The sequence below is a fragment of the Pristiophorus japonicus genome, chromosome 4, assembly GCF_044704955.1.
Source record: "Pristiophorus japonicus isolate sPriJap1 chromosome 4, sPriJap1.hap1, whole genome shotgun sequence".
NCBI classification, from domain to species: Eukaryota; Metazoa; Chordata; class Chondrichthyes; family Pristiophoridae; genus Pristiophorus; species Pristiophorus japonicus.
In genome coordinates this window covers 98,592,587-98,609,890 of record NC_091980.1, presented here as the reverse complement: position 1 = coordinate 98,609,890, position 17,304 = coordinate 98,592,587, and the positions used below count along the sequence as shown (strand labels likewise).

The following is a 17,304-nucleotide window of genomic DNA, read 5'->3' as shown; positions in this document are numbered from 1 at the left end:
TCAGACTTCTTTTCAAACCCTATTTCTCATAACATTTGATTATCTTTACCAACAAAACTTTCTCCATAATCCTCCTGAAATTTATATCATCCTTCATTTCTACTGCCTTCTTTAGTAGGGTATCCCACCTAATCATATAATCACCACCCTTTGGCTCCAAGTTTCCACACGTGGCAAAACATGCGCCCCTCCGAGCTGGGCGCCCGTTTTTCGCGCCGAAAACGGCGCCTGAAAAAAAACGCGCTATTCTCGAGCGCTTTGCAGCTCGATGTCAGCTTGGCGCGGCGCCCAGGGGGCGGAGCCTACCACTCGCCCCGATTTTGTAAGTAGGAGGGGGCGGGTACCATTTAAATGAGTTTTTTTCATGCCGGCAACCCTGCGCGTGCGCGTTGGAGCGTTCGCGCACGCGCAGAGTGAAGGAAACATTGGCACTCGGCCATTTTTGTAGTTCTTTGCAGCTGTTCATTTTTTATCATTTTTTAATAAAACCACATTGCCCTTCCATGATCAGCACTGAGGCTTCTTGCAGCAGTGAGAAGGCTGCAGGAAGCCTCAGAAGTTGAGGCAGCCATTTCCCGACGGGCCCGACCGACGGCAGGGGGGCCTCCCCCCCACTGCCATCGGGAATGGCTGCCTCAACTTCTGAGGCTTCCTGCAGCCTTCCCCCCCCCCTGCCGTCAGGAACGGCTGCTGCCGTCGGTCGGTCGGGCCCTCACTGCGTTTCCTCCCGCCCCCCCGCTGCCGTCGGGAACGGCTGCCTCAACTTGTGAGGCTTCCTGCAGCATTCTCCCTGGCTGAAGCACTTTCACACAGGTAGGAACATGGTTTATTTAATCTTTTCTTTGCTTATAAATGTTTATTCAGGTTGGAATTATTTGTATAATATTTGTATAAGTATAACTACGGATTTATTGTAGAATGTAATTACTTCTCTTCCCCCCCTCCCCCCCCACCCCCCACCTCGTTCCGGACGCCTAATTTGTAACCTGCGCCTGATTTTTTAATGTGCAGACAAGGTTTTTTCAGGCCTACAAAAATCTTCACTTGCTCCATTCTAAGTTAGTTTGGAGTACGTTTTCACTGTGGAAACTTTCAAATCAGGCGTCAGTGGCCGGACACGCCCCCTTTTGAAAAAAAAATTCTGTTCAAAAGTGAAACTGTTCTAAATGACTAGAACTGCAGAAAACTTAAATGTGGAGAATTGCGATTTCTAAGATACTCCGTTCTCCACCAGTTGCTCCTAAAAATCAGGAGCAAATCATGTGGAAACTTGGGCCCTTTGTGTGAAGAAGTTATATTTTAACTATGCATTCACTTTAAACTTGAATGCAATTTGACTTATTATGGAGCTTAATATTGAACATCTCTTTGGGTTCTGGTGGATTAGGAAAATAGGTCACAAAAGCCTCTTGTTCTGAGGGAATTTTCACACTTACATTTGTATATTAAATTCATATGTTTAAATAATATTTCAATAATAGTGCATTATAGAAAAGCTGTCTAAGTATTTTACTGCTTATTCTTACCTTGTATACAAATGTGCACACAAAGTCAATGAAACCAACTTGAAGTTTTGGAAGTTCTGCAGCCTTGTTTCTGTCCATCATAGGCTAAAAAGTTATAAGTAATATTTAAAGAACCAGAAATACTGTACAGTTCAAAATGTTAATTCTGACATTTGACTGTCATTTTTCTCAAGTTAAATTTTTGAATACATTTTAAAATTACTTATTGAATTGCAAACTACAAAATACCTGTCACAAAGAAACTGTCATTTTTAGAAAATATCTTGAACTTATCGTTTTGTTTTAAAATTGCTGTGCTTCAAATCATTCAACCATCCATATCAGTACTTACAATAGGTTGCTGTTCTAATACAGTTCGTTCCAAGTCGCCTTGTTCCCAGAATTCAGCTGCTACAGAAAGAGCTACCTTGAATAGAAGAGAAGGATGTCAGATCTGGGACACAGTGGGGGGAATTTTAACCCCAAAAAAGGCGGGTTTGGGTCGGGTGGGAAGCTAAAAAGAGTAAAAATCTAAATCCAGACCCCCAAACCCCCTCCAACCCATCCTCTTCCAGTTTTAATGGAGGAAGGATGTGGGCAGGATGCCGGGAGGCGGGTCGGCACTTTAAATATGATATTTAAATATAAGAACATAAGAAATAGGAACAGGAGTAGGCCATATGGTCCCTCGAGCCTGATCCGCCATTCAATTAGATCATGGCTGATCTGATCATGGACTCAGCTCTACTTCCCCGCCCACTCCCCACAACCCCTTATCCCCTTATCTTTTAAGAAACTGCCTATTTCTGTCTTAAATTTATTCAATGTCCTAGCTTCCACAGCTCTCTGAGGCAGCGAATTCCACAGATTTACAACCCTCAGAGAAGAATTTTCTCCTCATCTCAGATTTAAATGGGTGGCCCCTTATTCTAAGATTATGCCCCCTAGTTCTAGTCTCCCCCATCAGTGGAAACATCCTCCCTGCATCCACCTTGTCAAGTCCCCTCATAATTTTATATGTTTCAATAAGATCACCTCTCATTCTTCTGAATTCCAATGAGTAGAGGCCCAACCTACTCAACCTTTCCTCATAAGTCAACCCCTTCATCCCCAGAATCAACCTAGTGAACCTTCTCTGAACTGCCTCCAAAGCAAGTATATTCTTTCGTAAATATGGAAACCAAAACTGCACGCAGTATTCCAGGTGTGGCCTCACTAATACCTTGTATAGCTGTAGCAAGACTTCCCTGCTTTTATACTCCATCCCCTTCGCAATAAAGGCCAAGATTCTATTTGCCTTCCTGATCACTTGCTGTACCTGCATACTATCCGTTTGTGTTTCATGCACAAGTACCCCCAGGTCTCACTGTACTGCAGCACTTTGCAATCTTTCTCCATTTAAATAATAACTTGCTCTTTGATTTTTTTCTGCCAAAATGCATGACCTCACACTTTCCAACAGCCACATTTTTGCCCACTCACTTAGCCTGTCTATGCCTTTTGCAGATTTTTTGTGTCCTCCTCACACACTGCTTTTTCTCCCATCTTTGTATCATCAGTAAACTTGGCTACGTTACACTCAGTTCCTTCCAAGTCGTTAATATAGATTGCAAATAGTTGGGGTCCCAGCACTGAATCCTGTGGCACCCCACTAGTTACTGGTTGCCAAGCAGAGAATGAACCATTTATCTCTCTGTTTTCTGTTAGTTAGCCAATCCTCTATCCATGCTAATATATTACCCCCAATGCCATGAACTTTTATCTTGTGCAGTAATCTTTTATGTGGCACCTTGTCAAATGTCTTCTGGAAGTCCAAATACACCACATCTACTGGTTCCCCTTTATCCACCCTGTTCGTTACATCCTCAAAGAACTCCAGCAAATTTGTCAAATATGTCTTCCCTTCATCAATCCATGCTGACTCTGCCTGACCAAATTTTGTTTTTCCAAATGTCCTGCTACTGCTTCTTTAATAATGGATTCCAACATTTTCCCAACCACAGATGTTAGGCTAACTAGTCTATAGTTTCCTGCTTTTTGTCTGCCTCCTTTTTTAAATAGGGGCTACATTTGCAGTTTTCCAATATGCTGGGACCGTCCCAGAATCCAGGGAATTTTAGTAAATTACATGCATCCACAATCCCTGCCACTACTTTTCTTAAGACCCAAGGATGCAAGCCATCTTGTCTAGGGGATTTATCTGCCTTTAGTCCCATTATCTTATTGAGTACCACCTCCTTAGTGATTGTGATTGTGTTAAGTCCCTCCCCCCCCTATAGACCCTTGACTATCCACTGTTGGAATATAGTTAGTTTCTTCTACTATAAAGACTGATTCAAAATATTTGTTCAGAGTTTCTGCCATCTCCATTTTCCCCATCACTAATTCCCCGGACTCATCTTCTAAGGGACCAACATTTATTTTAGCCATTCTTTTCCTTTTTATATACCTATAAGCCTCGGATTTAACCTGTTTTACAGGTTTAACTGCAGCCAGCCAGGGATCCTGTGACGAGGCGAGGACAGCCTCGGGGAGCACTCTTTGTGGGCCGGGAGGAGTAGGAGTGCTTCCTCCCAGCCTTCCACCTTGAAAGCTCCCCCATCATCAGTCTCCCTCCCCATCCAAACTCCTCTCCTCAGGGATCAGACACCCGGGATCAAGGATCGGATGCTCCCTCGATGTTGGGGATCAGACCACCTCCCTCTCTCCGGGTTTGGATCAGGGGTTCAGGGCTGTGGCCTCTTCTCATGAGCTCCCCGCCCAACTGTCACTGAGAGCAATTAGGGTAATGAATCATGCTGGTTAGATTCCCACCCTTTATTGTTTTAGGATAATGGCTTTTCTGATATGGAAAATTTCCATGGGAGGTTTATTTGCTGCCGTGCTATTCAGAGAAGAACAGTGCGAGTTAAAACTCCACAGTATGTGGGGAAACCTGGCCCTTGCATTATCGCCACCCCCCACCTCACTCCCGATGGGTCCAAAAGTTTAAATGATCCCCAGCGTAACAGCACAGAATTTGCTGCCATCAATTTTAATGAAGGAATAAAGGGCTCCCCAAAATTGTAACGCATATTGACAACCTGCAAGAAATGTTCAGTTCATCTATTTAATGGCTGGCTATTATTGCAATGATGGAGTCACTGGAGGTGGTAACTGACTGATTTCACTTCATCCAATCATCCAGGGAAGTGTCTGGCCATGCTCGTTGATGATTACCATGGATGTATGGCAAACATAGGGAATGGGAACTATGTCTCCAGTAATGTAATAGACATCAATTAAAGAGCAATTTGAGGTAGTGAATCATGCTGGTTACATTTCCAGCCTTTACATTTTTAGGATAATTGTCATGTATGTAACCATCATGCAATGGTAATCTTCATGCAACTTCTGTACACTGTACTTATACCCTAGAAATGCACACCCTGACCACAGGGGGTGAACTTGTGGGAGACACTCCTCACCTGGGTTTCCAGGTATAAAAGGGGAGGTCCCACCCAGGGTCAGCACTTCTTGGTCCTGGGAATAAAGGTTAAGGTCACAGAGTGATTGTGTCTGCAATACATGCCTCGTGTGAATTTGTAGTAAGGTGCAGGGACACCACAATAATGATTTCCATGGGGATAGGAGAGATGGATGTTTAAATGCTGCAGCCTTTGGCTTTTCTGATTGGAAAATTTTCCACTGGAGGATTTTTTGTTTGTTGTGCTATTCAGAGAAGAACAGGAACAACGTGGGCTAGAACCTCCACTTTTGTGAATCTCGGCATTAAATCAGTGTGGAAATTAACGCTGGGCAATATTATGGGCACTGATTTTGCCCATTCTGCTGATTCCACCCAAAAAAAGTGGGTGAGGCGGTAATATTTTTTCCCGGTGTTAAGCACATGGGGAAAGTAACGCTCGGCGATCAGTTTCCTAAAAATGGGCGTCTGTTTCGATTTTGTGGCTAAATGGGCGTTATTACATCATTTCAGCGATAAAATGGGCGATAAAATGCAAAATGCAAAATGCAAAAAAAGTGCAGGTTCTAGCCCCATAAATATTTTTCATGTGCTTTCTGTCTCTACCTCCTAGCTGGACCATTTTTCTGAAATTTTATGTAACCTTGGCTGCATTTTGCACGTTGCATTTGGTTGCACAGTTAGACCTTCAGTTTTTTTGCATTTTTTTTCCCCCTGCCATTTCTTTTCTTCCTTACTTCTGCTGGCTTTGGTGTGGTATCTGACAAAGAGGAGAGGATGCAGGATGCAGTGCATAAATGACACAAGGAAAAAACAAATGCTTTTAGAAACTCTATTAAACTTGTCAGGCACAATTTGTCTTTTGCAAATCCATGCTGGCTGTCCTTAATTAACCCACATCTTTCCAAATTAGTATTAATTTTATCCTATTTTATGGACTCCAAGGGGAGAAATTGCGTAGTGTCCCGTTTGGGGCGTTAACTTTTGCAGGAGCACAAAAGTATCGGCAAGCACTACGAAAGGGACTCCGACGCGAACTTCCGATTTAGTGTTCCAGGAAGGAAGTGGAGCACTAAATCTAGTGCTACCACTTCCCTTGGAGCATTAAAGCCAGCAGGAGGGGCGGTAGCAGTGCAGCGCTGCACAATGTCAAGGGCAGCATTGCTGGGAACGGAGGCTGCTTCCCTCCCTTAAAGGTCATTGCTGCAGGCTCTGCATTTTATTGATGTCTCTCATCGCTGATGGTAGCCGCGATTCACGACGATCAGCCCCAAGCACTCTAACAGAGTATAGGGCTGATCAATTGCAACAGATCAGATTGTAAGAAAAATAACCTAAGGGCTGAAAAGAAATGATTCACTTACCCCACCATCATCACCTTTAAATAGCACTCCCCAAGTGCCCGGCCTCCCTAACAATGCCTCCTACAGCTGTCAGTGTTGTTGCCTGGAGATGCTGCAGGGGCCAGAACCGAATTTGGGATCTGGAGCGCTGCGCAGCCAGATGACGTCAAAATCTCCAGACGCAGGAGATCATGGCACTAGGGTTTACCGCCACCACAATCCTTGATGGCAATTACGCGGGTGTCAGTACTCTTGCCGCAAAGCTAGTAGCGCCCCATTATCGCCCCCCACCCCCCCGCCGGAGGCGCTATTGGGGGGACATATAGGAGGCCAATTTCTAGCCCTAAAAGCTTACCAAGAGTGAATGGTCTTGAGTTAACTGGTTTATCCCTTTCTCTCTTGCTGAAGAGCTGTTAACTTGGCAACTCTCCAGTCCATTGGCATAATTTCCATATGTAAGGATGCTTGAAAGATTGTGATCAGAGCCTCAACTCCAACCTCTATCTTACTTGAAGCCATTCTGGATTATTGCAACATGCTGCATCATCGAGTGAGTGCCTATAATTAGTACACAGTGAACTCCAATCACTGCCTTTGTGCCCATTATTAAATAAGGCAGATCATTAAAAATAGCTTCAGTAAATTACATGTGGAGCTGTTGTGACAATTCTAATTCATAACAGTTTAATCAACTCCTTAGTAAATTATCCATCTAAATTTAAAGAAAGAACACGAAAGCAGGAAAAGAACTAGAAATATATATGTTTTACCTTGCTCTGCACTTCCCAAGGTTTTGTGATGGCAGATAAGTCACATGCTGTCATCATCATGGCCCTAAATGAATGATGCACGGGATGACATATAGATAAGAAATTAAACTCAGTACTATAATCACAATAATAATAAGTACCATCATTACAAATAACAAATGTTCCCTGGGTTGCTGTATGTTCTGCGTGGCCTGTTTGTTTCAATGCACGGTCCCTTTAAATTTCTGCGCATGCGTGGTATTTCCAATGTAAAAGCTTGTGAGCAGCCTGCATGGGACCTTGCAAATTATTGTACGGCTACGTATGTGTGCAGCTTAAATGAAACATTGCAAGTAACCCGTAATATCATAACCACAGCAAGCATCTTGGATGGAAACATACCATAAGTAACGTTAACTTGAAAATTCTCAAGCCAAGACCTTTCTGAATTGTATAAGTATAATTAAAGCTATGTTGTTTTCACCAAATTTTAAAGTCTAATTGTAGGTTTGGAATTCCAAAGAGATTCCATAAAAAAAATTGGCTTACATGATAATCTCTTTTCTGGTTGTTTGTAGTATCATAAACTGCACCCATTCTTCATTGTTTTCATATGTTTCAGACAGGTCTACTATCTTTTGAAACATTGTTCTTTTTCTGTCATGTAATAGAAATATTAAAACTAAAAATTAATTGATTATTGCATTTTAAATCAGTAGAGTTTGCATTTAATTATTTCTAATGAAAATTACATAAAATCCAAATCTGTGATTTTTTTAATACGATATTTGAAAAATGTACTTGAAATAAAGTGCCAAGTCTGTAGCAATGATGGCAATGTCCATCAGATGGAATACATGTTCATACTGTCTTCTGCTGAGATTTTGGAAGATATTTAAATCCTGTTAAAAATCAAATAACACGACTAAGTAAAACATGAGCCAGAATCATCACCATCTACTACATTACAGAAAAAATTATATGTAAAAGAAAAATATTGCAGAGCACATTATTAACTCTTTTCAAAATTCACTCCAATATACCATCCTAATTTTTTCCCTAATTATTCTTTCCTTTGGTATCTCCAGTCATATGTTTCCTATCACAACAGAATGGGAGAATGACTTGATTCTGTGCTGAGGGAAAGTCAGTCTTAAACCAGCTGTTAAGAAGCATGTAGGATTACTCTGGTGACATGCACTCTTTGATTTTCCCTACCTTCCTACACAAAGTCTTTTCTCTCTGCTCACTGCCTACCATAGCAATGTGACAGAGATTGGGAACAATTCCGGGTGGACGATTAAACCTGTGTTCTGTCAATCAGTCAGGCTGTGCATTGGTATTACAAAGAACTGTACCACTTGACGATGATGTCCTTTTAAAAAAGAAATTATTTTTAGTGTTCATCAAGTTGAAAAATGTCAATGCTGTAAATCTTCCGAGTGTGGTGGTAACATTAAGCACTCCCAGATTAGGTGTAGTATATGGGTTAGATGCCCTAAAATTGTGCCTGAACTTCAGCAACAGATGACTACCAATTACTCAATCAGTAATGGTGGGGTTCATTTTAACTTAACTCTCCCGGTGGTAAACTTACGGGATTTGATCATTTTACACCCTGCCCTTTATTTGCCATTGTGGAAAGTAAAATCAGGCGAGATGTAAAATAGACAGCCAATCGCAACCCATCCATTTCCTGCCAGGCGGGTTAGATTAAAATTATCCCCAATGTTATAATTTCCAACACCAATCATTCCATTCTTCTCCCTCAAACTCTTCCAGTACCCAGAACAACAACTATGAGACCAAAATACGAGCCCTGTTAAAGTCATAGGCCCATAAATTAGGCTATCTAATGCCACCCATTTGCGCCGCTATCCTGCTGAAAATGGCAGCCGCCACTCTAACGCCCTTCTCTGGCGGAGGACTCGGCGGTTGCCATTTTGGTGAGGGTTTTGCTGGCATAAATTAAGAGAGCGTGACATCAGTTGGTGTGAAACAGCTACTTGATGCCACATCTGCGAACTTTGACATTAGCGCTGAGCTCAGTGTTCGTTGTCAGCAATTCTTAAAAGGGACACACACATCTTTCAAGTAAGTTTGCAATTAAGTTTCAGACTGATTTAAAACATTTTTAATTGAAGTAGTGGCATGCTGCAATAGATTTTGAAAGTTTTTTTTAAGCATGCAGGGAGTGCTGCTGGACACTTGCAAGGCCTCAGATGGTAAAAGGCCTCTGAGAAAACAAAAAATATTGGAGATACACAGCAGGTCAGGCAGCATCCATGGAGAGAAAAAAAGTGCACGTCTTAGGTCAAGATGCTGCCTGACCTGCTGAGCATTTCCAGTATTTTATGCTTTTATTTCAGATTTACAACATCTGCTCTCAGAGGGAAGAAGAGGCAGAAGAGGAAGATGCTGAAGATGAGGAAGCAGAAGGAAGGAAGCAACCTAGGCAGCCCCTTTCTGGCCGGGATGGAATCATCTGTCTGTGCTCCCAGTGACCACAACCCAATTCCCTTTCAACATTAGTCCCACACCTTACCTTCCCTCTGGTATTGACCATCGCAGCTTCCTCTTGGCCACAATGCTGAAATAAAAGCCACCACAAAGCAAACTTTCCAATCCAACTTTATACATCTATCCAGCCAATATGGCATTAAGAAATTAACGGATTACCCTTATGCATTCTGTTGGTGACTCTCTTGTGTGTGCCTTTTGGCTATTCTTCTGATGTCACGTAGTGCCATCCCAGTGGCTACAGCATGGCTGGTGGAGAGCTGCTGACTTTCACTGCGGAAGACTACAGATAGTCTTGCAGGTTGGTCTTGGGGAGCTGGTGGCTGGGAGTGTGAAATCGAGTGCCGGCATTGTTTCTTCTTTATCTTCTTCACTCTCCTTGATGACCCACTAGCTGGGCAGGCTGCATTTCTTGGATGTGTGAAATGAGGAAGGCACAAAGGTGGAGTTGTGGTGAAGGGAGGGTGGGAAAGCAAGAAATGCATGTGAGAAGAAGGATGACATATGAGGATACCAGCATTTTGTATCCTCTCAGCCCCACCACTGGCCTATACCGTCTCCTCCAAAGGGGTGATGTAAAGCTAGGAATGGAAGATGTGCCACATGATTGGTAAAGATTGTTGTTGGATGATTGATATGGAGGGTGTGGTCAGTTGTACACTGAGCAGTGTGTGGAACTAGTGGTGCAGTTGGTAGGAGACGGATTTTGAAGAAGCATTCATTGACCTTGACCAGTGGACTGAGGTCATGAAGCTTCCTTGTGCACTGGAGCCAGCATGGTGGGGGCGATACTGCTGGCAACAACGGCCTTGGTGATTTGGTCCCACATCCTTCTTTCTGGAGGTCCTCCTGGCCCTTGTGAGTAGACAACCTCTTGAGTGTTAAGCCCTGCACAAAGCTGGGGTGCTGCATGAGAGATCCTGGGTGCCCCTTCCCTGGCTCGCTGAGTCATTTGGGTTAGTGCTGAAGAACTTCTCCCATTTTTTTAAGATGTGGAAGGGAATTCAACTCTAAGAGCTGAAGACTCCCATTTGGGAATTCTTTTTAATGTTTTTTATTCCAGAAGGCAGTTGAGCTGTAAGGGCATGGTGGGGGCGATACTGCTGGCAACAACGGCCTTGGTGATTTGGTCCCACATCCTTCTTTCTGGAGGTCCTCCTGGCCCTTGTGAGTAGACAACCTCTTGAGTGTTAAGCCCTGCACAAAGCTGGGGTGCTGCATGAGAGATCCTGGGTGCCCCTTCCCTGGCTGTGAGAACATAAGAAATAGGAGCAGGAGTAGACCTTATGGCCCTTTGAACCTGCTCTGCCATTCAATAAGCTTATCATCGACCTCAATTCCACTTTCCCACCCGATCTCCATATCCCTCGATACCCCTAATGTCCAAGGGGCCGGGATTGCCCACTGCTGGAAATGGGACGCCCTACCCGGTTTCTCGTGTTTTTACTGGCTGGGTGGATGTGGTGGCCTTGAGTGAAATTCTGCTCTTTGATGTTTTTTCGTTGGATCGGATGTCAGTCATCATGGGGCGGATATGTGGCGGTGAGCAGAAGTTTGCACTCTAGAGCGGCAGAAGTTGGGCGAGCAGAATGTCCACTGCTGTCAGTCATCAGCGTAGCGCAGATGATGTCATCACAGTGCCGTGTCACCACGGCTCTCACCTTCACTTAAAGGGGAGAGCCTGTGCGATTGTTTAAGTTTGGTCCACTGGGCCACCAGGGAGTGTTTTGGCCAGGTCAGCAGCCTGGTACCCAAGAGGGGATGCCAGGCTGCCTGTTGGCATAATTGGGGGGGGCATAATTGTCGGCCTGACATGGCAGTCGGCCAACAAAAAAAAATGCATGGTGGCAGCTGCAGTAGGTCCTCCCCTTTAATGGACTATTTTACATGGACTACAGCCTCACTGCACCGGCAGTAAAAAGCAGCTTTTGGTACTGCGCAGCGGGAGCAAGATTTCGTCGGTGGAATTTCACCATCGGGGGGCAACATCAACAATGCGCGCTCTTATGACATAATTAGGACGGATCGGCGGCAGCGGAGCAGTGGATAGGGTTGCGGGTCACAGCCGGGTTACCGCAGGAGCAGAATTTTTAAAATGGCGGCTATTACACAAGAAATCGGCAGCCATTGCACTCTGCAGCATGGCCACCGATTTCCGATGGTAACATGAAGGGGCAATTTCAGCCCCTAAAAAAACTATCTTAGCCTTGAATATACTCAAAGGCTCAGCCTCCACAGCTCTCTTGGGCAGAGAATTCCAAAGAGGATCTCAAGCATCTAGGGCTAAAAATCAGATTCCCCCGAAAACAGGCACGGAGATCGCGATGCGGGATCAAACCGCGCCTGTTCAAAGTAAGGCAAGCAGCACGCAAACTTCATGTTGCCTGTTAATTAGAACGATTGTGGCATTCAGCCCAGCGCTGACCGTGTGTGCTGAGTGGCTGTATGCTCAGCTGGGGGTCCAGGTTTGTGCGAGGCTTACACCAGTTAAAGCTCGTCTGCACTTCTTCAAGCCAGTCTGCTACCCTTAACGGGGAGGTGCATCCTGGCTGCAGCAGATGATTCAACTGGCTGGGGAGCAGAGTGTGATCAGGAAGAAGAAATACTAATAGCACAACAGGGGAGAGAGCATGCTCTAAGGTTCTCAGATGCAGCAGCGGAGGCCTTGGTACAGGAGATGGACAGGAGAAGAGAGGTCCTGTTTGCACGGGGGGCCAGGAAGCCCTCCAGGCAAATTTGCAAAAGGCAATGGGAGCAGATAGCCGTCGTGGAAGCTCAGCTTGCTTGCCATGTAAGCACAGATTGCTGCTGCCCATGCCCAGGTGCTGCAGTCTAAAGCCGAACCTTTGAGGTCCAGAGTTGCTTGAGGTTGTCCTGCGAGGCCATCTCCCCCACTGAAAGTCGCCAGTCTTCCAGCAATTATGCTGCGGCCTCTGGGGTAGTGCTTTGTAGGAACACTAGGACAGGCAAAGGTACACGGTACATGGAAGACAGGCACTAAGGGAATGTTATATAATATTGGATGGATTGATGGATAAAGTTGAATTGAATGTTTGCTTTGTGGTGGCTTTTATTGTAGCATTGAGGCCAAGAGGATGCTGTGATGTTGCGTAACAGAAAGGGAGATAAGGTGTGGGACTGTGGGTGAATGGGGAATTGGGGTTGCATTCACTGGCACTGCAGTTGGAGTCAGGGGCCAGATGGTCAGCGGACAGCCCTTGTCATCCAGTAGCCACCCTCTGGTTTGTTGTGACTAAAAGGCGGAAGGTAAAGCCGACTGCCGCAGAATGAAGGCATCATGACTGCTGCCAGGATACCAAGCATTGACTTGCATGATACACTCAATATGGTCGCACACCAGCTGGACATTGATAGAGTGGAACATTCAGTTGCGGTCTATCTCCGAATTCACATGAATTCACATTGACTATCTCCGCAGTCACTGGCACCCTGCATGATGGGGAAGCCTGCTATCCTGGCAAAGCCATGTGCTCACTCTGCCTGCTTCTTTCTGGCAAGAGAGAATGAAATGTATTCACCTCCCTGTACGTACAGAGCCTCCATGACCTCCCTTATGCAATGGTGAACGGCGAACTGTGAGCTGTTGCAAATGTCGGCTGCTCCAGCCTGGCAGGAGCCCGACGCAAACTCAAGGCCATCCTCACCTTCACAGCCACTGGCAATGCTGCCCTCGCCCTGCTCTGAAGCGGCAGATTTCAGTGAGCACCTACTTAGTGAAGTGGAGACATTGCATACACTCTTCCTCGCTGCGGTTGAGGTAGGAGAAGTCCTCTCTGAAGACCCTGCATGGATATGGCCACCTGCTGATCCTCACTTTTCGAACAGCTTGTCCTCCTCTATGTCTCCCTTTCTTAAAAAATTTGTTTTGGGATGTGGACGTCACTGGCAAGGCCAGCATTTATTGCCCATCCCTAATTGCCCTTGAGAAGGTGGTGGTGAGCTGCCTTCTTAAACCGTTGCAGTCCGTGTGGCGAAGGTTCTCCCACAGTGCTGTTAGGGAGGGAGTTCCAAGATTTTCACCTAGCGATGATGAAGGAACCATGATATATTTCAAAGTCAGGATGATGTGTAACTTGGAGGTGGTGGTGTTCCCTTGTGCTTGCTGCCCTTGTTCTTCTAGGTGGTCGAGGTCAAGGGTTTGGGAGGTGCTGCTGGAGAAGCCTTGGCAAGTTGCTGAAGTGCATCTTATATATGGTACACACTGCAGCCACGGTGTGCCGGTGGTGGAGGGAGTGAATGTTGAAGGTGATGGATGGGGTGCCAATCAAACGAGCTGCTTTGTCCTGGATGGTGTCGACCTTCTTGAGTGTTGTTGGAGCTGCAATCATCCAAGCAAGTGGAGAGTATTCCATCATACTTTTGAGTTGTGCCTTGTAGATGGTGGAAAGGCTTTGGGGAGTCAGAAGATGAGAGACTCACCACAGAATACCGAGACTCTGACCCGCTCTTGTTGCCATAGTATTTATCTGGCTAGTACAGTTACATTTCTGGTCAATTATGATGGTGGGGGATTTGGCGATGGTAAAGCCATTGAATAGCAAGGGGAGATGGTTAGACTCTCGCTTGTTGAAGATGGTCATTGTCTAGCACTTGTGTTGCGTGAATGTGATTTGCCACTTATCAGCCCAAGCCTGAATGTCATCCAGGTCTTGTTGCATGCGGGCATAGAAACAGAAATTTTCAGCGCAGAAGGAGGCCATTTCGGCCCATCGTGTTCGCGCCGGCTGACAAAGAGCCACACGGCCCTTGGTCAGCAGCCCTAAAGGTTACATATAAACCTGTGAACAATGACGCAAAGGCAAAAAGCCCAATCAGTCTGCCTCACACAACTGCGACACCCTTTACACTGAAACATTCGACACTCCACCCCAACCGGAGCCATATGATCTCCTGGGAAAGGATAAAAACCCAGGCCAATTTAGGGAGAGAAAATCTGGGAAAATTCCTCTCCGACCCATCCAGGCGATCGAAACTAGTCCAGTAAATCACCCTGGCCATATTCTATTCCCTGCAGTACTTACCATTATATCTGCACCGTCCAACAAAAGGTCATCCAGTCTAATCCCAATTACCAGCTCTAGGTCCATAACCCTGCAGGCTACTACACTTTAAGTGCCCATCCAACCATCTCTTAAAAGTGGTGAGGGTTTCTGCATCCACCACTCTTCCAGGCAGCAAGTTCCAGATCCACACAACCCTCTGCGTAAAGAAGCCCCGCCCCCAAATCCCATCTAAACCTTCCATCAACCACCTTAAAACTATGCCCCCTCGTAATAGACCCCTCCACCAATAGAAATAGTCCCTTACTATCCACTATGTCCAGGCCCCTCAATATTTTGTGCACCTCATTGAAGTCTCCTCTCAACCTCCTCTGTTCCAATGAAAACAAACCCAGCCTATCCAATCTGTCCTCATAACGAAGTTCTCCATTCCAGGCAGCATCCTAGTAAATCTCCCCTGCACCCTCTCTAGTGCAATCACATCCTTCCTATAATACGGCGACCAGAACTGCATGCAGTACTCCAGCTGTGGCCTAACCAAAGTATTATACAATTTATGCATAACCTCCCTGCACTTACATTCTAAGCCTCAGCCAATAAGTGCAAGCATTCCATATGCCTTCTTAACTACCTTATCCACCTGGCCTGCTACTTTCAGGGATCTGTGGACAAGCACTCCAAGGTCCCTTTGTTCATCTACACTATTAAGTGGCCTACCGCTTAATGTGTATACCCTTTCCTTATTAGCCCTCCCAAAGTGCATCACCTCACACTTCTCTGAATTAAATTCTATTTGCCACTGCTCTGCCCACCTGACCAGTAGATTGATATCCTTCTGCAGCCCATGACTTTCCACTTCATTATCAACCACACAGCCAATGTTAGTGTTGTCTGCAAACTTCTTAATCATACTCCCTTTATTCAAATCTAAATCGTTGATATATACCACAAAAAGCAAGGGACCCAGTACTGAGCCTTGCGGAACCCCACTGGAAACATCCTTCCAGTCACAAAAACATCCATCAATCATTACTCTTTGCTTCCTACCTCCAAGTCAATTTTGGGTCCAACTTGCCACTTTGCCCTGTATCCCATGGGCTTTAATCTTCATGACCAGTCTACCATGTGGGACCTTATCAAAAGCCTTGCTAAAGTCCCTATATACTACATCGTATGCAGTATCCTCATCGACTCTCGTGGTTACCGCCTCAAAAAATTCAATCAGTTTAGTCAAACACGATCTTCCCTTAAAGTGCTAACTGTCCCGAATTAATCCTTGTCTTTCCAAATGTAGATTTATCTTGTCTTTCAGGATTTTTTCCAATCATTTTCCCACCACTTAGGTTAGGCTAACAGGCCTATAATTACTTGGCCTATCCCTTTCTCCCTTCTTAAACAAGGGTACTACATTAGCAGTCCTCCAATCCTCCGGCACTATGGCCAGATCCAAAGAGGACTGGAAAATGATGGTCAAGGCCTCTGCTATTTCCTCTTTTACTTCACTCAACAGCCTGGGATACATTTCATCTGGGCTTGGGGACTTATCTATTTTCAAAGCTGCTAAATACTTCCTCTCTCACTATATTTATTTCATCCAGAATATCACATTCCTCTTCGATAGCAGTATCTGCATTGCCCTTTTTCTTTCTGAAAAAGATGCAAAGTATTCATTAAGAACCCTACCAACATCTTTCGCCTCCACACAAACATTACCTTTATGGTCTCTAATAGGCCCTACCCTTTCTTTAGTTACCCTCTTACTCTTAATATATAATGGACTGCTGAATTTTCTGAGGAGTTGCAAATGGAACTGAACACTGTGCAATCATCAGCAAACATCCTCACTTCTGGCTTTATGATGGAGGGAAGATCATTGATGAAGCATCTGAAGATGGTTGGGCCTAGGACACTCTGAGGAACTCTTGCAGCAATGTCCCGGGGCTGAGATAATTTACCTCCAACAACCATAACCATCTTACTTTATGCTAGGTATGACTCCAGCCAGTGGAGAATTTGCCCCCGATTCCCATGACTTCAAATTTACTCGGGCTCCTTGATGCCATACTTGGTCAAATGCTGCCTTGATGTCAAGGGCAGTTACTCTCATCTCTGGAATTCAGCTTGGCGAGAGGCGCAGCTAGTTCTAGAGCACAAGGGCAGATGTCGATGACGAAGTTCAACATCACCTTCAGTGTGCCAGTGCAGCCTTCGGTCGCCTGAGGAAGAGAGTGTTTGAAGACCAGGACCACAAACCCTGCAACAAGCTCATGGTCTACAGAGCAGTAGTGATACCTGCCCTCCTATATGCATCAGAGACAAGGGCCATGTAAAACAAGTACTGGAGAAATACCACCAACACTGCCTCCGCAAGATCCTTCAAATCCATTGGCAGGATAGGTGTACCAACATCAGTGTTCTCGCTCAGGCCAACATCCCCAACGCTCGATCAGCAATGCTGGATGGGCCACATCGTCCGCATGCCCGGTAATAGGCTCCCAAAACACGCGCTATACTCAGAGCTCCAACATGGCAAGCGAATCCCAGGTGGGCAGAGGAAATACTTCAAGGACACCTTTAAACCTCCTTGAAAAAGTGCAACATCCCCACCGACACCAGGGAATCCCTAGCCCAAGACCGTTCAAAGTGGAGGAGACTGAACACCGAGTCTCTTCGCCGGAAGCAAGCGGAAACCAAGCGCAA

The 17,304-nt window shown here is 45.2% G+C and overlaps 1 protein-coding gene across 1 annotated transcript in view; it reads right to left on the bottom strand.

Moving 5' to 3' along the window:
* Positions 1-17,304, bottom strand: part of pde6a (phosphodiesterase 6A, cGMP-specific, rod, alpha) — a 94,211-nt gene that overhangs the window by 14,971 nt on the left and 61,936 nt on the right. The window contains exons 16-20 of the mRNA XM_070877272.1: positions 7,865-7,965; positions 7,613-7,720; positions 7,085-7,148; positions 1,858-1,932; positions 1,527-1,610 (exon numbers count right to left, since the gene is read on the bottom strand). Coding sequence (XP_070733373.1) covers positions 1,527-1,610; positions 1,858-1,932; positions 7,085-7,148; positions 7,613-7,720; positions 7,865-7,965 — 432 coding nt within the window. The remainder of the gene's footprint in view (positions 1-1,526; positions 1,611-1,857; positions 1,933-7,084; positions 7,149-7,612; positions 7,721-7,864; positions 7,966-17,304) is intronic.